This window comes from Dipteris shenzhenensis, chromosome 25 (assembly GCF_047967505.1).
Source record: "Dipteris shenzhenensis isolate YYH24624 ecotype China chromosome 25, Dip_SZ_1.0, whole genome shotgun sequence".
NCBI classification, from domain to species: domain Eukaryota; kingdom Viridiplantae; phylum Streptophyta; class Polypodiopsida; order Gleicheniales; family Dipteridaceae; genus Dipteris; species Dipteris shenzhenensis.
Genome location: NC_141620.1, coordinates 28,708,827 through 28,731,516, shown reverse-complemented (window position 1 = coordinate 28,731,516; position 22,690 = coordinate 28,708,827). Strand labels below are relative to the sequence as shown.

At 44.8% G+C, this 22,690-nt stretch overlaps 1 protein-coding gene across 2 annotated transcripts in view; it reads right to left on the bottom strand.

Moving 5' to 3' along the window:
• Window positions 1–1,081: 1,081 nt before the first annotated feature.
• LOC147885707 (glycoprotein 3-alpha-L-fucosyltransferase FUT11-like) overlaps window positions 1,082–22,690 on the bottom strand; it is a 70,731-nt gene continuing 49,122 nt past the window's right edge. Inside the window, exon 7 of one of the 2 annotated variants that reach the window (XM_087396691.1) lies at window positions 1,082–2,080. In XM_087396691.1, the coding sequence (XP_087252817.1) occupies window positions 1,825–2,080 (256 nt within the window). In that variant the 3' untranslated portion in view covers window positions 1,082–1,824. The remainder of the gene's footprint in view (window positions 2,081–22,690) is intronic. The other variant, XM_087396692.1, reaches the window with a different exon arrangement.

Below are 22,690 nucleotides of genomic sequence, written 5' to 3'. Positions count from 1 at the left end.
GACTCAAGAGGGGGTTGCTTTAAATGGCATGCACACGAGTGGGACATCAGGCGTCCGAGTCAACGCCGTTGGTGGTGGTAGTACCGCAGTAGAAGAGATAGCCCGCGAAAGAAGAATACGGAGTAAGGAGACAGACTGTAAATGATACGAATAGACTCAGTGGAGGCTATGGGCAATCATGCAATGAGCACTGGGCATTGGGTAGTAGAGGAGCTCGGAGTGTGTGATGGGTGGTACACATAATAGAGGGGTTTATTAAATAGAAAGAGATTTAGAGTAGTCGGGAGGTTAGGGTAGGAGAGGAGACCGAAACCCGAGATAATTAGGGAGGCAGTAGCCGCAATGATGAAAGGGTTTGTAGAAATCGAGGAATCGAGGGAGCCAGAGTAGTTTCAACATACGACATGCGGGGTATTAGTAGCTAGAGGTTTAGGGAGGTTTTAACACGTGGCATGAGGAGGGTAAAGGTTTAGTATATATATTTAAAGGGAAAAATGGGGAGGGGGGGGGGGGTCGTTTGTTTTAATAAAGGAAAAGAGTAAAAGGATGGGAAAAGGAAACACTTAAGGAAGAGTTCAGAAAAAACAGAAAGACGTTAGTGTGAAAAACAAAGAGAGAGGGGGGGAGAGAGAGAGAGAGAGAGAGAGAGAGAGAGAGAGAGAGAGAGAGGAGGCTTGAGAGAGTGTGTGTAAAGAAAAAATTAAGAAAATTTTATTAAAAAATTTAGGGAAAATTTTTACAAGTGAAGAAAATTAGAAAAATGGAAATAATAGGGAGAATTAGGAAATAATTTAAGTGAAATTAGGGGAAATAAAGGAAAAAACTAGGGAAAAATTAGAGAGGGAGTGGGGGGAAGGAAGGAAAAAAGAAAAGGCGGGGGGAGGGGGGGGGGGGGGGGGGGGGGGAGGGAAATTAAACATGGAAATAAATAGGGAGAAGGGATAAAAAGTAAATTGAATGTAAAGTGGGAAAGGGATACTAAGTGTGTCTGTGTCTGTGTCCAAGTTCGTTGCAAGCATTAATGGTGGTAAGTGAAGCTCTGAGCACGCTCACATGTGCGTCTACATCCCTTCATCTCATATATACTTCACGTCATTACAAGGTTGATTAAAAACAATGCAAAATCTTGTACATGCTGCGTAAAATTATATTGAAAAATAACATTTTTATGAGCTGCAAAGTCAACAATCACATATTCTCCCATAAAACAGATGTTATTCAATGGCCAAGTACATTGTTTCTCTTCTTAGAAACTCTTTTCTCTTTAGCCAAAAATGGCATAAACAGCATCCCAAGTCAAGGCACCACTAGTGACTCGATATACAGCAGTGCCCAAAAATAGATTTCTGCCAGCAATCCACCAGCCTTCCTGTATCATGGCAGCTCAGAACTTGAAAGCCTAAAGGCAAGATCTGCAAGTTCTAGCACACCTGGGGTACTGCCTCCCATGACAACCCAAGAACGCAGCACAAACTTGTATGAAAGGCCATCCTGTGATAATGTCGCATAACACAACAATGGAGTCTTATGAGCAGAGAGGCCGTTCTAGCTCAGCTTATGTGACATGGGTTCCTTCTCAACATTCGAATCATCTTGCAAGATTGATATCATCTATGTCCTCCTTAGAGAGGCACAAAATAATTGTGTACTTCCAAGACTTCTTGCCATTTGCACTTATTTAGCTGAGGCAGGAGCAAACATTTCACTCTTATCGGCTGCTTAATAGCATTCCAAGTTACAGAAATGTAACTGTCCCTAACCAAGAAGGGCCTTGCACTATCAGCTAGCACCTCTCAATCTATCTGCTCCTGATAAAACTCCCACTTATACAAATATGACCTCCAGGTTTGCACAGGGATTTGCCTCCACGTAAGTTTGCAGATCTTGATCATCATGAAAATTCCATGTATACAATGCCTGACGTTGATTCATGCCAGCAGGATAAACCCTGTAGACCCTTAACACATCATCACCTTCAATTATTTTTGGTCGACCTGACTTGAAAATAGGTACGTAATTCAGGGAAGCAAATTTTGAAATAATTGCATGATTAAGCCCATCCAAAGTCATATTGCTCGACCTGAAAAGTCTCAAAAACATTAAAAATGGCATTGAAAAATGGAAGATTTAGCTCAATGGAATTATTCTAAATAGCATCATAAACAATTTACTCATTCATACATTGTGCACATTTTCATCAGAAACAGCATTATGGAATTATTCTAAATAGCATCATAAGCACTTGACTCATTCATACATTGTGCACGTTTTCATCAGAAATGGCATTAGACTTTTCTGACACTCCACCAATTGGCTTCTCCCAACCAACAAGAAACAGATTCAAGGCCTGCCTTCGTAGGGCTGCACTTGTAGAAACCCGCAGAGGGCACCATGCGTCCTATAGGTGAGCCGGGTGCGGGGTCCCACTCCCTGTCCCATAGCCGTGCTAGTCTCTCTCTCCTCCCAAAAAGTCCCGGGAGGGATGACAGAGAGGTTTATCCACCACATATATACAAGGCATTCAATGAAAAGGAGTGAAGGGGGAAGAAGAGCAAGAGGGAGAGAGTGAGAGAGAAAGAACTCCAAGATGTGTGGGTGTGAAGTGATGAGCCACACCACAAACTCAGTTGTGTTTTATTAGGATTAGGTTTACCCTATGACTGTCTTAAGACAGTCATAGGTGTCCTATTTTTAATGAAGGGTTGGCAATGTGCCTTTACCCCAACAACCTCCCACCTAAAGGCCAATGTGCCTAAAGGGGAGAAAAGAATAAAAATTACAGCAATATACAGTTACTGTATACAAGACCATAAAATAAGAATGGTCTCATCCTAATCCCATGATGTGGCGGCAATGTGCAAACCGCTCTGTAGGCAAGCTCTTAGTGAGCAAATCTGCAAGATTATCATCAGTATGCACCTTCACAAGCTCAAGTCGCTTGTCTTCCAGTACCTCTCTGATGAAATGATATTTCACTTCTATGTGCTTGGTCTTCTGATGAAAGACCGGATTCTTTGCCAACATGATAGCACTCTGACTATCACAATGCAAAACTGGCATATCTCCTGTAATGCCCAAATCTCCCACCAGCCGAGTAAGCCATATTGCTTCCTTGCAGGCCTCAGTGGCTGCAACATATTCAGCTTCAATGGTTGACAGTGCAACGCATTTCTGCAACCGAGACACCCATGATATAGCACCTCCTGCAAATGTGAAAATATAACCGGTAGTAGACTTCCGGTTATCTGCATTTCCTGCATAGTCTGAATCTGTAAAACCATGCACTAATGCATCCTGCCTACCATAGCATATGCACAAGTCTTTGGTACCCTTGAGATACCTCAAGACACCTTTCACTGCTTCCCAGTGCCGCTTGCCTGGATTTGCCATATACCTGCTGATGACTCCCACCGCAAAAGCAATATCCGGACGAGTGGCAACCATGGCATACATCAAAGATCCAACTGCAGATGCATACGGAGCCTTGGCCATTTCAGCCTTATCATCATTTGATCTGGGGCTGTCCTTACTGCTGAGTTTTAAATGTGGAGGCAACGGGGTACTAATAGACTTCCCCCCCTCCATTTTAAACCTCTGCAGTACTTTATCAATATACTCCTTTTGTGACAGAAACAAAAGTCCCTTGGACCTGTCACGAGTAATCCGCATGCCAAGAATATGATTTGCATCACCCAAGTCTTTCATGTCAAAAGACTTATGCAGTTGTTTCTTCAAAGCACTAATCTCATGCTGAGATTTACTGGCAATAAGCATGTCATCCACATATAGAATGAGTAACATCAAACTGCCATCCTTAGCCCGTTTGGTGTACAAGCAATGATCGGTCTCACACCGATGATACCCTTGGGACTGCATGAAGGCATCAAACTTCTTGTACCATTCCCTTGGCGCCTGCTTGAGTCCATACAAGCTCCTCTTGAGCTTACACACAAGCTGCTCTTTCCCTTTAACAGCATATCCCTCTGGCTGACTCATATAGATCTCATCATGGAGATCTCCGTGAAGAAAGGCTGTCTTCACATCCATCTGACATAAATCCATGTCGTCATGAGCAACAAGAGCCAACACTCCTCTCAAAGTAGTCATCTTGACTACAGGGGAAAAGATCTCATCAAAGTCAATGCCCTTCTCCTGCTTAAATCCCTTGGCAACCAATCTGGCCTTATACCTAGGTAAAGCATTTGAATCCACTTTGACTTTGTAAACCCACTTGCATGGCAAAACCTTTCTGCCTGCAGGTAACTGCACCAAGTCCCATGTATCATTCTGAAGTAGGGAGTTCTGACTGCATGGCTTTCTCCCACTTCTTTTTCTCTGTTCTTCCCATAGCTTTCTTGAAGCTGGAAGGCTCACCACAATCTGTCAGCATGATAAAATCAGCCACATTATTGGCTCCCGGAACAAACCTGGCAAGAGGCCGTTGTGCACGGGTGCTCCTCCTAACAAAATGTTCCGGATTAGGCTGCTGTCCAGCCTGTTCTTCATGCATGACAGGTGGCTGTACCACTATATCTGGCTGTTCTACAGCCCCATCTGCTGGCACATCCAGTGGTGCATCATTGGCAAAATTATCTGGCTGATTTTCAGCCTGTATACCCTCTTGAACAGGGTGATCTGCAGCAGGCTGCTGCTGCATATAAATGGGCATTCTTTGCTGTCCAACATCATCATAAATAACCCTCCTGTATTCCACAGGTTGCACGGGTTCCCTGTGTACACTATCCTCTTTAAAGATGACATCATTGCTGCGTATAATCTTCCGTTTAACGGGATCCCATAACCTGTACCCCATTTCACCTTCGTCACCATAACCCATAAAGATGCATCTGATAGACTTTGGATCCAGTTTGGTGCGCAAGTCTTTGCGTACATGAGCAAAGCACTCGCAGCCAAATACACGTAAGTGCTTATATGAAGGTGGCTTGCCAGACCACACCTCCTCTGGCACTCTCAACTCCAAAGCCTTGTTTGGCGACCTGTTAATAATGTGAACTGCTGTTTGCACGGCTTCTGCCCAAAAGCCATGGGGTAATGCAGCATAAGACAACATACATCGAACCTTCTCCTGAATAGTTCGATTCATTCGCTCACTTGCACCATTTTGAGATGCATTATGAGGGGCTGTGAGTTCCTGTTTGATGCCCTTAGCTTGGCAAAACTACACAAAAGCATGTGACACATACTCACCCCCATTATCGGATCTGAGGCATTTCAGCCTACGACCTGTCCGATTTTCAACCTGAGCGACAAACTTCTTGAAAGCATCTAAGGCATCGCCCTTATGCTTCAAGAAATAGACCCACACTTTGCGTGTGGCATCATCAATAAAAGTAATAAAATATTTTGCACCCCCTAGTGATAACTGTGGCATCTCACACAAATCAGTGTGCACTAGATCAAGTGGTGCTCTATTCTGGGGAGTTCTCCTCTTATGAGGAGTCACAGAATGCTTGCCAAATATACAATGATCACAAGTAGGCAAATCTGAAAAAGAAAGAGGCGGCAGATAACCCAAATGTGACAGTTCTTGCATTCCTTTAACAGACATGTGTCCCAACCGGCTATGCCACAATGAAACCTTTGGCAGCTCGGTTATGGCAACAACATGATTACCCACACTGGAAACATAAAGAGGGTACAAGGTATCACTCTTAAAACCCTCAGCCACTACAGTCTGGCCATCAGTAATCACCCATTTGGAATCCCCAAATGTGGTGTAGTAACCACTGTCATCCAATAAGCCAGTGCTAATCAGATTTTTCTTGATTTGCGGCACATGGCGGACACCATCAAGCATGAATAAGCGTCCATCAGGAAATACTATCTGTATACTGCCAATCCCTGCAATCTGACATGCATAGTTGTTCCCAAGATGAACAACTCCATGAGTACCTGTGTAGGAAGTAAACCACTCCTTAGTGATACCAGTTGAAAAGGAGTGAAGGGGGAAGAAGAGCAAGAGGGAGAGAGTGAGAGAGAGAGAACTCCAAGATGTGTGGGTGTGAAGTGATGAGCCACACCACAAACTCAGTTGTGTTTTATTAGGATTAGGTTTACCCTATGACTGTCTTAAGACAGTCATAGGTGTCCTATCTTTAATGAAGGGTTGGCAATGTGCCTTTACCCCAACATTCAATCCCCCCACAATGCTTATGGGATTGAAATGCCACAATGCCACGAATCAGCAAGCGCCTCCATGAGCCCACATACCATAATCCAAATTAACCAATTAAGCCACACCCAAGGGGGTTAGCCCATATCCAACACACCCCGTCGGCTAATCACCTTGAAAGGTGAGATGACCAAACCAAAGGCCAGCCCAACCAACAAACCAAGGGGAGACACAACAAACCAAAGCTGTGCTACCACCAAACAGACTAATAGAGACACCGGTAAAAGGAGTAGCCGCCGCCGCTGAAAGATGTACTTGAAATTGTGCCTTAGATCACGACAACTCTGCAGCAAGGTCGCACTTAATGCCGCCACAAGTCATGGATCGCAACGCCTCCATGTGTGGTCATAGGTCGTAGTCAGCAGCCGTCGCCACAGTCTGCGTGGGTCACCACCTCCCACGTTAGACCAAACACACCAGACCTGAAGACTGCTGCCATGCATCAATCACGCAACAACCGAGTGCAAAAACCAACCTGCTCTGATTCCATGTAGAAACCCGCAGAGGGCACCACGTGTCCTATGGGTGAGCACCCGATGCGGGAGTCCCACTCCCCATCCCATAGCCACACTAGTCTCTCTCCCCTCCCAAAAAGTTTCGGAAGGGATTAGACAGAGAGGTTTATCCAACACATATATACAAGGCATTCAATCCCCCCACAATGCTTATGGGATTGAAATGCCACAATGCTATGTGTCAACAAGTGCCTCCCATAATCCAAATTAACCAATTAAGCCACACAAGGGGCACCCAAGGGGGTTAGCCCATATCCAACAAAAGTGGAGTGGTTATGCATGCTTTCTATTGAAAGTCTCTATATGCTCCCTGCAGCTATTCTGTGTGTAGTGTCAAAAACCTAAAAATATGTTTGAAAAGAAATCCGTGCAAAGAGCTCCACAACACCCAATTTTCTGGGCTTGATTTTGGATGGTTTTTCTAACTTAGCCTAATCACCCAGCCTATTAAGAATGAAAGAAAACTGCTGGAAAAAGCTCAATGCAGGAGTACATCATGCCCTGCATGAGAGAAATCAAAGCTCAAAAAGAGCTAGCAAATAACCAAGGTTTAGGCTGAAAATGCCATGTCAACCCTACAGCAAAATCAAAGAAGAAAGGAAATCCCCTCCATACTCTGAAAAATGTGTTCCTCCTAGCAGAGGCTGCTCTTGATGACCCCTCCATGCTCGCCCAAATGCCCATTAGGGTATGTATAGTATCTATCCAAATACTCGCCAATGTTTAAGAGGGGTGAACCTGGGCCTCCTTACATCTAGCTCTCCAAATATGCCATGCTGCAATACTAGCTAGAATCTCCCATGAAGTATCTTCAGAGGCATGTGCAGCTCTGACTCTACTACATGTCGTCGAACAAAAAAAGCCCCATCTGAATCATGTCCCTCGAAGAAGACCTTAGGCCACATAAGAGATAGCCAAGTAACTGAACCCCAGGATAATGTATGGAAAGTGCATAAGATCCTAACAACACCCTTCCAGATCATCCACACCCCCAAATGGCAATGCTGAACCGACTCAACTGCAAAATGGCAACGAGGACATGTAGGGTCAGCCCCGAACCTAGTGTTGAGAGTTCACGCTAAACATCATGTAATCATGTGTGCATAGCATCATCATGTGATCATATGTGCATAGCACTAACCCAATAGAGTGCTATAAAGAAAAGGGTTAGATCCCCTAACCCTAACCCTAAATGGATTTATGTATTTTCTACATTTTCAACTAAATCTAGTGTACATTTAGTCATTTGTGGTGTGCTCTCTAGCTGTGCCCTCCCTCCTCATCTCCACTCTTCTCATCTCCCCTCTTCATATTTTGTCATGGTACCAGAGCATGGTTCTGCCTTCCTCTGAGGCGCCATCCTTCTTGTGAGAGAGATTGAGTGATCGAGAGATTGAGAGATCGAGAGTTCTTTCACTTCCGATGAGTGATAGAATTTCCATCCACTTGAAAAGTTTCCGTCCATATTTATGTTCATTGCTTGAGTGCTTATGATAGTTTCTTGTGAGGGAGAGAGAGACTTATGTTCATTACAATTCATTTCTGCTGAGATTTCCGTGAATCTCATCCATTTCCGTTCAGTTCCGATTTGAGAGCTTCTTGTGTGAGAGAGAGATATATACTTCTTTTCCTTTGAGAGCATTCTGTCAGTGAGAGTTTTCTGAGAGAGAGAGAGAGGGAGAGAAAAGACAGCTTCGATTGTTCCTATTGAGAGAGACCCTTCACAAAGCTATCTTGCTTGAAGCTCAAGAGGCAGCCGCCTCTTCGACAATCCAAGGCTAGACATCCTCCTGCATCGTGGGCTCACGTGACCCTGCTCGAACTCCTTGTTGAATCACAATGGCGAAACTTCGAGAGACCCTTTGCAGCATAGTGTAACAGAACGCCAAGTCCGGATCTTTGGGTATTTGCCTTTGTAATTGCATCGCTGCGACCTTGAGCTTCGAGACGGCTGGAATCTCCGCCGGGTGCTTTAAAATTCCTCCAAGCAGCCCCATTGCTTTATACTGTAGTTACAAGCTTCCGTCAAGTGAGCCTCTCCAACGGCGGTTCCCTCATCAACCAGCGCCAACGGTCCGCCTCCCAAGCCTGACAACCGACTTACCTGCAACAGCGAAGCCCAAGCTTCATCGACCCTCCACGACAGCCAACGTGCAGCTACTACAAGCCATCGACTCCCAACCTCCATGGACACAATGCCACTACATCATCAAGCTCCAGTAGCTGCCTCCAGCCATTGATGCACCTCCAAGCCTGACGGCTCCTAAAATCCTCTAGCAACGACAGTCGACCACCTCCAATGCTCAGCCATCAAAAAGGCTCATGGGCCTCTCCAAGTCACACAACGTTGCACACTATAGCCTCCACGCTCAAGGCAATCAGACAAATAGCGCACGCGATGCCACACAGCTAGCGCTTCAACGAACTACAACGTCCTCGTCCTTCCAGTGCACCTACGACCAACGACGTGCACTCTTCGCTGCGCCTCCTAGACAGCCTGCTACAGGTTCCGGTATCTTTGACGGAATCGACATCTTCGACGGAATCTCCAGTAGATTCCGGTGCCCCAGAAATTGACACGTGGTAGGGTAAGCCCATCCTTGGGGCTTGGCCGCAAAGCTGACACGTGGCAGACCTTATCTGCCGCGTCACCATCGGGTCCCACGTCATCAGCTTATCCCAGAGCCTCGTCATCCTTATCTGACACGTGGTAGCCGCCTGCCACATCAGCAGTCTAACCACGTCATCAAGGTCAACTTAACCTAGGTACAGTAACCCTAGTCAAAAAAAGCATAGGGTTGATTAATCCAAATCTCGGGTCAGGTTAACCTCTAGTTAGGTTACTCAGTTGCCACCTCATCAGTGCCACGTGGCACTCTGACCCCTGCACGTGGAGTTATCACTCTGCAGGCACAATGTGCACCTTGCATGTGCACATAGCTGCCACCTCAACATAGGGCTTCACAGGCACAGTGCCACATCATCACTGCATGTGACCCATAGTGACACATCATCATTGAGCACATTTGCACTCCTTTTATCCCTCCACCTAGATCAAGTCGTATCTCTTGATCCAGGAAGAATTTAAGGGCGCTCCAACAAGGAAAGTCACTCGATTTTTCATGCTCTACGCGCTTGTCACATCACGCGCACATTTCGGCGCAAGTTACACTCACTTTGAGCCTCGCCGACAAAACCACTTCTTACACGCACATCAGCCTCTATATCGACGCATCTGACCCAGCACTTAAAAAGAACAGAAGAAAAGGAATTATTTACTGTTCTTTCATCGATCGACGGTTGGTATAAATCTAGATCGGAGTAGACTAGATCGCCATAGAGAGGATGCTTTGAATCTCCCTAAGTTGCCAATCTAAGCCATGTCCGAAATTTCCGACTCGTACCTACTCGAACAGTCCATACGCTCACATACGGTTTCACATCATCACATTACCTGAAACTTAACGTTCATCAATTCAGTGAGCAGACTTCAGAGTGTTCAGAGGCATTGCCGATTGTTCAGTGGACAGATAGCACATGATTTGATTTCACACACACATGCCATCATTGTAAAGCCTATTCGGCTATCTCACGGCATTATGCACATCATTTCAGCCTTGTAAAGCCTCTTGACTATTCCCGGCATCATTTGCCACAAGCCTTGTAATTCAGATAGGATTTTATATATTATAGTTCTATCTTTACCGACAGTCCAGATTTCACTTGACACAGTCAGTGTTTTGCAATTGATTCATACAGAGATTTTCACGACACTTTGAGTACATTTCTTGCACCATGTCTACAACTAGCAACCTCAATCTGGAGGCATCTACTAAGCTATACAACTCCAATTACGGCACATGGAAATACCGAACGGAGACCATTCTAGTACTTCAAAATAAATGGGAGTATGTCGATGGATCTACACCTAGACCATTGGACGATCCAGCCACCAGTAGCTCTACTCCACCTGTTGTCACAGCACCAGCAGCGAGATCTACAGCTACACAAACAGTTTCCGCACCTGTAGCAGATCATGCCATTATCCGAGCACAGGCAGAATGGGATAAGAAAGACAAGTACGGATATTATCTGATCAAGCAAAATGTGCAAGATGTCATGCTAGGACAGCTTAATACAATCAAGACATCGAAAGAAGCATGGAATATATTCACAGCTCTCTACGAGTCCAAGAACACATCCAGGATTCTCACACTGAGAAACCAAATCAACCAGAGTTTCCGCAACAGCAGCGAAGCCGGTCATGCTTATGTACTCCGGATTAAAAACTACAATAATCAACTTGCAGCAGCAGGAGAGACTATGAACCCAGTAGAAATGGTTCAAGTCATCCTGAATGGACTAGGAGAGGGATACGAGAATCTAGTCCAGGGTATTGCCATCCAACGGCAAATTCCGACACTAGAAGAACTCCAGTCAGTCCTACTTGGTGGAGAACTTAGAAATCGAGCCATCCAAGCATGAAAGGTCATTCTAATGATCAGGCATTCATAGCTTCAAACAAAAGCAGAGGCAGAGGTAGATCATTCCAGCAAAGTGATCATCAGCAAAGTCAAAATACTACAGGTGCATGTGAGGCTATATGGCTTGGAAGACTATTGTCAGAAACAGATTACTTTGATGAGTCAAAGCCAACAACAATATACTGTGATAATCAATCGGCTCAAGCATTGGCCAAGAATCTAGTATATCACTCCACGACAAAGCACATTGATGTTAGAGAGCACTTCATCAGAGAAAGAGTGTTACTTCGTGACATCACACTGTAGCATTGTGATAGCAAAGAGAATGTTGCAAACATCTTTACCAAACCACTCGGTAAAGAGCTTTTCAACAAACACCGACTAGCTCTTGGTTTGACGCAGAGGAAGGACATTCCCATTAAAGGGGTGTGATGGAATGTAATGCTTAGTCCTTCTTCAATTCCCAAAAATCATTATCTTGAGGGAAGGCCTACTTCATGATGTTGATCTTGAGGGAAAGTGTTGAAAGTTCACGCTCAACATCATGTGATCATGTGTGCATAGCACCATCATGTGATCATATGTGCATAGCACTAACCCAATAGAGTGCTATAAAGTAAAGGGTTAGATCCCTAACCCTAACTTTACATGGGTTTGTATATATTCTACATTTTCAACTAAATCTAGTGTACAGTTAGTCATTTGTGGTGTGCTCTCTCGTTGTGCCCTCTCTCCTCATCTCCACTCTTCGCCTCTCCCATCTTCATATTTTGTCACCTAGACCTCCACAAGTTCATTGCAATCCCTCCGTGAAAAGAAAGCCAAAAGGAAAGAGTGTTTTTTCAAATCCTGAGAGATTTCTAGAGTCTCCTTCAAAAACAATTTTGCATATCTAAAAAAACGTGAAAACTGTCCCAATGAGGAGATCTAGAGAGCCTCCAATCTCTACAATTAAGCTGAAATCTCCTTGCATTTCTAACCGTGTAACGAAAGAAGGGAATGCTCTTCTCTCAGTGCCCTTCATCAATCAACTCCCACTCCCCAAGGTCCCACTGCAAAGATATCATCTGTATCCATCCACTCCACAAGAATGGCTGCATCAATCTGTTGAATCCTCCCTACACTCCAACTGAGAAAACTCTCTGATCCTATGGAAGCTTTCTGAAAGCTTTCCAAGATTCCACAATGAATATAGAGCCCCTCTCCTATCTGGACCACTGCATATAATGCAAAGTGCCTAGTGGTCTGCCATGCTCTTCAAGTATGCTTTCATTCCACATAATGGGCTGCCTATCAATTTCTTCGCAAGAGGCGGAAACTCTTCGAAGTGTACTTCTGAAGCTGTCCCAAGCTTTCAGAATGGCAGCCATAAGAGATGAGGAGGGAGATATGAGTAAAGATCCATCTAGTGTGGTCCATCTAGACTCCTCCCGAGGTGGGAGTACAAAACTATATGCTGCGTACGAAAAAATCCTTCCATGGCTCCTGTCCAAGCATCAATCCTCTCACCATCATCTTAAAGAGCAAAGCCCTGCACTATAAGTCTGGGTCAATGATATTGAGACCCCCTTCCTCAGTGGGGAGGATCAGGGTCTCCCAAGCCACCTTGGCTATGTCATCCGATGTCCCATCTAGTCCACTCCACAAAAAGTTTCTTACAGGTCTCTTGAGCTAACCGATACTATCCCTGGATCGACACCAGCAAGAACAAACAAACCAAGCCGTGGCAAGTAACACCCAGTTGACCACCACGACCCTAGATGCCAAGTCTAGTTTGGCCGAACTCCAAAATAGGAATTTCCTCCTTATGCTCTCCAACACAGGAGAAAACTGTTGGTCACTATCAAAAAGCTCATCTTCCTCCCTCAATGGAAGTCTTAAACCTGTCTCCCCTGACACCTCCAATAGGTACCTGGCTGTGGGCTGATTCATAAAGAGCAGAGACCCCTCTAATCCAAGCATCTGTGAATCCATAACGAAGAAGGGTTCCCTCTAGAAAGCCCCAATGTACCCTATCATAGGTGTTCTCAAAGTCCAGGAGTAGAATAGCCAGCCTTCTGTCACTGTGCATGGCCCACTCAGAAGCCTCCAAAAATGAGATGATGTTATCAAATATGCTTCTACCATGTACAAATCCTGTTTGCGAATCATAAATGAGATCTAGAAATATGGGCCGCAAACGTAGGCCGATTGCTTTGGCCAAAATCTTGTACAAAGTGCCCAATAGAGTGATAGGTCTCCACTGAGACACTAGGTTCTTGCGACCCCCTTTTGGAATACGATGAATGAGACCCTCTGTAAGTGAGTCAGACATCTCACCAGAGTCCCAAATACCCTGCAGGGCCGAGATAATGTGATCCCCAATCTGATCCCAAGAAGCAATGAAGAGTAAGTCCATCTGAACCTGGACATTTGCCTTTGTGGAGGGCAGTAAGAGCAGTCATGAATTCTATATCATCCAGCAACTTCAATGCCTTGCCTCTATAAGAAGTTAATTAAACTTAATGCAAAGCTTAAAGTTGGTCTTGTCGATTATTTAGGAACATAGTCTTGAAAAAAGGTGTCTTGCTTCCATCTGAGAACTTCCTTCCAGAACCCAGTTGGAATAGCTGAAGTTAAGGCCATAAAGTTCCACAATTTGAAGAAAAACCTGGGGTGAAAGAGAAAAAGGGGAAGGGAAGGGTCAGCACTCCTGTAGTGATTATGTTTTCCTTCCTTAGGAACTTTGTCTTTAAAAACATTCCCAAATATATCGTGTGTACTCCTCACATGAAACGAAACTTTTAATTCTACTTCTAGCAATAACTAGTTTAGAAGAAACCACAGAAACTAGAGCAGAAATAGCAGAGATAGAAGGGAAGGATAGAGAAAGTTGACTCTTACTAGGAAGAGGACATGGGATGTAGACAGCTCCCATGGTGCTGGCTAGCCATAGCTAGATTCAGTCCTTCTTGCATGTACAGCCAATCAAGGCTAATGCTTGAAAGTACCAAATAGTTATAGAATCTGAAGTGTATTGATCATGAATGCAGTACAGCAGAAGCCCCTTTTATAGGTCTTCAAAAGTGGGCCAGCACCTAATGGTATTTGGGACTAAGAAATCGGGAAGCCACATGGGATGCCCTCACAAACCCAATAACACTATCATATGTACAGAAATACAGAAGAACTTACAATTCTTGCGGCCCTTTATAAATTAATAGGGCCCATTATTTATCTGCCTTTAAACTGACTGCTAAACTAGATCACATTATCTCGTTGAAAAAATACCAGGTCACCCTTATGCATCTCATGGGAAAATATCAAGTCATGTACTCCTGTATTGCATGCAGCAGACTAGACGGTACCAACCCAGTTCCACACAGCAATCGAGACAGGTAGTCTTACCAGTCTTATAGACCTCAGATTGTTGTTTGTCCCTTGTGCACTTTCCTGTCCCTCCAAACAGGCCATTTGCGTGTTGGAGAAATAGGTCAATGCCCCACCTATGAGCCCCCAAATGAAGAGAACATAGGTGGTTGATACCTCATCATACTTATAAGTATATGAACCTGTAGGGGGGAGGGATGAGGCTGCCATGTGGGCAGCAACATGGCTGTCACATGGGCACTAGACCATAGCCCTTGCTAGGGTTTATTTGGGGCAGCCCAAAGGGCCACCAAACAGTGCCTATGCCGGCTGGCTGTGGGGCTGGAAAGAGCCCAATCATAAGCCCCAGCAAAGGGCCCAAGGGCTGCCACAAGGCACAGCAGCAGCAACAGCACGGCAGTACTGTACAGAAGATCAGGAGCAGCAGGAGCAGATACGGTATGGAGGACAGGAACAGGTGCTGGTTGGCAGGCCTGCTAGACTGGTCAGGTACAGCAGCCAGGAATGATGAAAGGGCTGCCAGAGGCAGGCAGCAGGTGAGTGTTGGCCTTCAAACAAAAAAAAATGTGTGTGTGTGTGTGTGTGTGTGTGTGTGTGTGTGGATAGGACTGTAGCTCTATTTTGAGCACGGCCTGGATGTAAATGAATGTTTTATAATATAAGTATCTTGGTTTTACCAAAAAAAAAAAGTGTGTGTGAGAGAGAGAGAGCGACACACGTGTGTGTCTGTGTTTGTTGAGAAGAGAAGGTATGCGTGGTGTGGGGTGTGTGGAGCGGAGGTGAGAGCGTGAGAGAGAGCAGGTCGCAAGACAGAGAAGGTTCCGTACAGCTCCCCCATCTGTCCGTACACTTGTACAGTCGTCGTACAGGTGCCGTACGTCCGTACGAACAAGCCCGCTCCTTCCTGCGCAATCCCGTACAATCCCGCTCCAGTCGTGTGTGTGTGCATCGCCATCGCTGATCCCTTCTGAAGCCCCTCCGTGTGTCCGTACATTCCCGCCTCTCCGTACAGTCTAGCCCCCCTGCCCTCCGTCAGCATCTCTGCCATACTCGTTTTGTTCCGTACAGCCTCTGTCTGTCCCGTCAGCACTCCATACAATCCGTACGCTCTTGTCTTTCCGTACTGTCCGTACAGTCTTTATTGTCCGTACTGTTTTCCCTATCTCTCCCGTGCTGTTTGCTCTGTTCAAACCCTGCTGTACAGCTCTAGTTCTCTCTGCCCATACAGCTCTAGTTCATGGAGGAACATCTCAAAAGCTATTCCCCGAAGGACCTGTCCCGGGACTCCAAAAGACAGCAAGTTGATTTTTCTACTTCAGCCTCTGTAGATGCTCACTATGTTTTCGACATGCTCAAGGATGAATTTCAGCACAGCCGGAAGGAGTGGGCCAAACCTCCCCCGGCACTTAAATACAAGCTGAAGCTGCCCTCTTTGGTCGCTCCTCTCCGAAAGTTTTCTCAACAAGCAGTCATCATTTTTTTTCCAGGGAAGCTACCTTCAGCAAATGATGTAGCTCAATGGGTTCAGGCTTTGTTGGGAGGTTGCTTTGTTGAAGGAGTATATTTTGCTTCTCGAGGTTTTTATGAAGTGCACTTTTTGGATGCCTCATATCGTCAGCAGATATTGGAGATGTCCCCTCTATTCTATGGCAGACAAATGGTCCATGTCATGCCATGATCGCCAAATAAGGATTATCATGGTCTCATTCGACATCATTGCTCTGTATGGGTTGAGGTCGTGGATTTTCCGGACTATATGAGGGCTGAGTTACCAAGCCTGGCAGCTACTTTGGGGCAAGTTGTATGCCCACCCCGTCCTTCGAGTAATCGAAATCGATTTTGTGTTCTTTGGGATACAGATCACCCCACCCCTCCCTCTATTGCGGTAGAGGTGGAGGACGTCCCCTTGGGCGAAAAATATTTTGACTTGAAATGGGGAGTATTTGCAGGTGCTTGCTTCACATGTCATAAGTTTGGCCACCTAGCTTCACAGTGTCCTGCAGTCCTGCATCAGCTCCCATCTACAGCTATTGCTCCAGAAAATATTTCCCCTTCAACTTATGGTCCAGGGCCTAAGGCTATGCCTAGTAAGTTGGGGGATATGGCATCTAAATCTGCCCCACCCAAAGAAAATGTGGTTCAGGTTCCAGCCAAGCAAAAGGATAAGGGAAAGGGCAAAATTTCAGAATCTCATGCCACTCCTCAGGGTGCTTGGCAGCAACCCAAAAAGGTATTTGCGCTCAAGCCACGACCGCTACAATCTCGCCATTGGGATGCCTCTACTTCCACCCCTGGTCAGGCCTCTACCCCTGCTGATAGCCTCACTTCTCAACTCTGGGTTGATGTGCTCAAGAGGGGCATCCCTGTATGTGATAATGATGAGGATTATAGAGCTACTGATCCAGGAGGCCAAGTGGATGTCGATGTCATGGCTGAGGCCTGACAACTTACACCTTCACTATGCTTTTTGGCTCGGCTGTACATACCTTCTATGTCTACTTCAATTACTTGCATTTCATACAACGTTCAAGGTCTTTGCAATGTCAATAAGTGGAGACTTTTTTGGCAGTATGTACATAGAATGCACCCTGATGTAATTTCTTTACAAGAACACAACCAACACTTCTTGGCTAGCCAGCAAGGCCATTATGCTGGTTATGACATCTTTTATGCTGGTACAATGAACTTTTCGGGGGTATGCATGCTGGTGAAACATGATATGCAGCCCACAGTTGCTTACAATGACCCCCAGGGTCGATGGATGGTGATCACATGCATCTGTCAAGCTGATCTTTATGAAATAGCATCTGTTTATGCCTCTCAAACTTCTGCGACAAGAGCTCAAATGTGGGCCTCCCTCAAACAATATCCTTGACTGTCCAATGCCTTTTTGTGTGGAGACTTTAATAACTCGCCAGCCATCCAAGACAACACCACTCATCGTTCTCACATGATCCCCACTGAGCTTCGACATTGGGAAGATATGGTTTCTTTCTTGCATGCAGAAGATTTATGGCTCTCAACAAGGGATAGAGATATGGGTTACACATACCATCACAATGCCTTTACTCATTACTGGGCTCGACTTGACAGATGGTATTTGTTGCATGCTCAGCAGTATGCTAGATTCACATGTGCACTATGGGTTGATCATTCCCTTTTGCTATCTGATCACTTCCCGGTATGCTTGACATTATCTATAGCACGTCTGACAGATGATATGCTTTTTTTTTTGTCGTCGCCTGCTCCATGTTAATGGTGCTTATTTGTTGCATCAACAATTTCAGAACATGGTGAGAGTGGCTGTCCGCCCCCTCCTTTCACACGCTCAGGAGGACATGGATTTCGCCTGGATCAGTCTTGCCCATCGTTTGCAAGCTGTCATTCAAGATTATGGACGGAGTTACATGGGAAACCTCAGGCTCAAGCTGAAATGGGCTCAATCTCATAAGCAACAAATGGATTTAATCAGCTCTCATAGGCAGCTCACCTCCTCTGAACAGGATTCCTATGCTTATGCGGTTCACATCATCCATCAAAATGATGTTCGCAATTTAAAGAAGTGGCAAATCCGAGCTCGCATGAAACCCCTTTCGGATAAGGGCTGCTCCTCCAAAGCTTTCTTTAAAAGCCTGCATGCGGATAGGCCAAAGGATAATATTTGCAGAATCAGGCAAGATGATGGCACATGGACCACATCCAAATCAGAATTGGAATCGAAATGCTCTAGTCATTTCCAGCATCTCTTCTCTCCTCAGCCTGATCATTCAATGCAAGTGAATGCAGCTAGGTCTCAATTTCTGATGCATGTTCAGCCCATATTGTCCCCGGAACGGGCTCGTGCACTAGAGCAGCCCTTTATGCTTAATGAACTAGATGATGCTCTGAGTCACTTACGTAAAGGCAGCTCTCCTGGTTGGGATGGATTGACTGTAGAATTCTTCCGTGCATTTTGGGGTGATCTCAAGAACACACTGCTTCTTATGATCAATCATGCTTGGGCAGAACAATCTCTCCCTCCTTCTTGGAAACATGGCCTTGTCAAATTGATCCCCAAAAAAAGGTTGTGTGAGACAATGGCTGATTGGCGACCCATATCTCTTATGCCAGTCATTTACAAACTCATTGCCAAAATGATTGTTCTCAGGGTTCGATTTATCTTGCAAGCAGGACTTCATCCTAGGCAGTATGGGTTTGTTCCCAGAAGACAGATTACTGATAATATCTCCAATGCTTTGCTTGCAATTGAGTATGCCAAATATTCTAAACAAGATGTTCTCATTCTGCAAGTCGACATTGCCAAAACATTTGATACTGTCCATTGGGATTTTATTTCTCAGACTATACATGAATTGGGATTTGGCCCTCGGCTAGTCCACATTATTTAATGGCTCTATTCTCATGCCACTGCGCAGTGTTTGCTTGGTGGTGTTTGCTTGGTGGTGGGTTGTCAAGAGCATGGACTATGACCCGCTCAGTGAGACAAGGTTGCCCTCTTAGTTCGCTACTATATGCCATTGCTACTCATCCGTTATTGTTGCATATGGACCATCTTACAACTACAGGGCAGCTTCATGGCTTGCAAATTCCAGGGGCACAGCCGTTTCTTGCACAGGCATATGCTGATGACTCATATTTCATGCCCAAGAATTCTCAAACTGACCTCTCTCACTTGATGCATACTCTGAATGATTTTGGCATAGCTGCTGGACTGCATATTAATTTTCAGAAATCCAATCTTTTAGCATTGAAAGAAGCTGATTGGCATGCACTTCTCTGGCCTGGCCACATCCTCCCTTCCCACACTCTTGTGAGGCATCTAGGATATCCCATTGGCTGGAATATTACCCCTCAACAACAGCTCAAATGGGTGCTTCAAAAGATCAACAAGAAGCTGGAATACTGGCATTTGTCCACTTGGCCTCTACATGTTCGACTTCGGATAGTACAGTCTATCATTATGGCATACGTGCAATTTTATTTGCCTCTTCTTCCCTGGTCTTTTAAGCATTTGGCTTCCTATATGTCCCAGGCTATGGAGATATTTTGGAAAAGCAAATCTCACAAAAAGGCATTGCGACTTCTTCCCATGCAGGCTGTTTGCTCTCCTAAGACTCATGGGGGACTGAATATTCTCAATCTTCAGTTTCATATGCTGGCAAGAAAGAGCACTATGATTGCTGATTTTTTTCAGCAAAAACAGCCATGGGCTATTATGTTAGCAGCTATGTGTGGAAACATGACGTCCCATGCATATGGGCATTGGATTACAGATCACTGGGAAGCAGTCATGACCACATTTCAGGTAGAAATTCCTGGTTGTCCTGTCTCTACTGCTTTTATTCATGATTGGAAGAGAATTCTCTCTTATGCTAAATGGACAGGTGCTTCTTCCAATCATGGTAATTCTTTTCGCTTGGAAAGTATCCATTGGAGCAAGGTGTTTGAATCGCCTCTCGCTTTACAGGCGCCTATCAAAGCATATAATCTTATGAAACTGGGCATAAGATTATCGGAGATGTTGTGGATCAACATGGTTATGTGCTTTCATTCCCACAAGCTTGCAAGACATTCCCCTTGGGTCTGCATCATCAGCCCATTTGAAGAATACTTACAACTATGTTGCAGCCATCTGTTCCTGTTCCTCCACTGTTTGTACAGGACAAATTGCTGGACTGGAATCTAACTTCCTTATCCCCTGCCACCTGTTCGCTTTCAATGCATAATCTGGCCTCCTCGATGGTCTACAGATTTCTTCTTCCACCGCCATGGATTGATAAGCATGCCAACAATCTTTGGAATTTTGATAGGCCTCTATCTTGGTCGCAATCACGACTCAAGAAAATTTGGAAAGCCAAATTGCCATTGAAACAGAGGCTTTTCTTTTGGAGATGTATAGTGGGAGATTTTTCCATTGGGGTGAAACTGGCAGCACGTCGCATTGCTTCCTCTTCCGGCCCCCGTTGTTCTTATCACCGTGAGACAGTTCCCCATTTGTTATGGTCTTGTCAGCACTCTCGGTTATTGATCACTCATGTTTCTCATTTGCTGCGGCATTGGTTTCCCTCTATCAGATTTGGGAAACTCTTCTGGATGTTTGGATGCTTCTCATCCCAGATGTCTCCATTCCTCCTTTTCTTTCACTGGACTCGCTTTTGGGTACTCTAGACTATTTGGACACAGAGATTGCATTCTAGGATGGGACAATAGTTTCCTCAGGCATATGTTTTCTTCAGAATGTCCCTCAAGCAATCTTTACATGATAGCTATGCTGCGAGGGACTTGGATGCGACTAGCCTTGAAGTGTTTTTTGACTGTTTTTGAGTTCTTCCATTAGGCTCTCTTTTGGAGTCTAATATCATGTACATTGATCTCATGTTGATAATATAGTTACTGGTTTCACCAAAAAAAAAAGAGTGTTGGCCTTCAGCAAGCAACCTACCTCTACTTTTCCAACATTGCGACTCCTCAACCTTCATATATATCTTCCATTTGTGGCCAAGTTGCATTTTTGTGAGATCATCACCTACGTAGGATTTTCGCTCTTAGTGCTGTTCTTTTCCCAAGGTCTGCAACTGCTTGGCCTCAACTGACGATTCAATGTTTGCACGTTGGAGGCATCCCCTACCTGCCAATCAACTGCTCGTGAAAGAACATGTAACTTAAGGCCAAAGTGGCAATGATGGTTTCCCTCATGGATTTGAGTTTCCCTTTTCTTGTTTTGCTGAAAGCAATCCTTCTCATTAAGTTTTTTCTTAAAACGCGTAACACACATATCTTGGTCACACAAATCTAACCTGAAAGCACCAAAACGACCTGAAGTAAGAAGCTGAAGACAACCACATGAATAGATCCATAGTAATAGAAGAGTAAGCCAAAGCAACCTGAAATAAGAAGCTCAAGAAAAACCACATGAATAGACCATGATAGCAGAAGAGCAACTCAAAGCAACCGTCATGTCAAAACCGTGTTTACAAGAAAACACTGTGGACAATTGTATTGCCAAGGAATCCAAGCAGTGTTAAGAATTAAAAGGAAACCATGTCTCAAAAAAAGCTTGCAACAATCCTAGGCAGGCCAAGAATTGGGACTCCACAAGTAAATGATAGCGAAGAGCATAACAATCAAGCCAAAGCCAAAGCTAAGGTGGTCCCAAGATGAAAAAAGAGCTGAGATGAACAGGTGGCAGACACCCAGCCAATAAACAAAACAGCAATAACAAAGCCAATGTCAAAGACTTGGGTTCCCAATGACATTGTGATCCGTCAGAAGAAGCCCCCATGAGGAGCCCTGCACAAAAAATTGACCCCAAACAAAAAACATCTCAAAGCCCTTCAAAATAGTGAACAAAAGGAGGTGAAATCCCTATATACCCTAATGAGATGTGCAAGAAAGATGTGAACCATGAGCATGAAGCTAAAGAGTCGGCCAATACATGTCACTTATTCTAGAACAGCAGGGTGAGGGAAGGCAGGAGCTATGAAAACCCACAATCTTGAGCCTCCCATTCAAGGAGACCCAAAGGATGACCCTTCAAGAGCCATAGTTGACGAGAAGGATCATCAACACAATACTTGGACGAGAAGGATCCTGCACTCCCTGATAAAAATCTGTGGAGGGGGGTTGTAGGTCTTAGACATTTTTTTAGGAAAATGTCTTCAACTATTGCTCGTTGATCGGAATTCAACATGCGAATTGATGCAAGGTAATCATTGTTTGGTTGTGCTTTGTATGTACGGTGACCATGTTGAATGAATTGATTTTGCGTGCTTACGAGTTTTGGGGAACTCTACTTGCAAGTCAAACTCATCTTTTTGCTTATGTCTGTTGTAGGATGAATTTGTTGAAGAATTAGATAATTTGTGTTGGAATCCTTTCTCTTACCTTCTTCCAATTTTGCCTTCTACGTCTATTCAAATCTCTCTTCCTTTTCTACCTTTCCTTCTCCGCTTTACAGGTTCTCAGTGGCTACTATGAAGACAGACATAAATAAAAGGCAAAAGCAAGATTTGGGTCAGGATGACCCTCGGCATGCTTCTTTGGAAGCTCAGTTAGTTTATGATGTGATGCATGAAGGTTTTGATGATACACGCAAGGATTGGAAAGATTCCAGGAAGGATGCCAGTTGC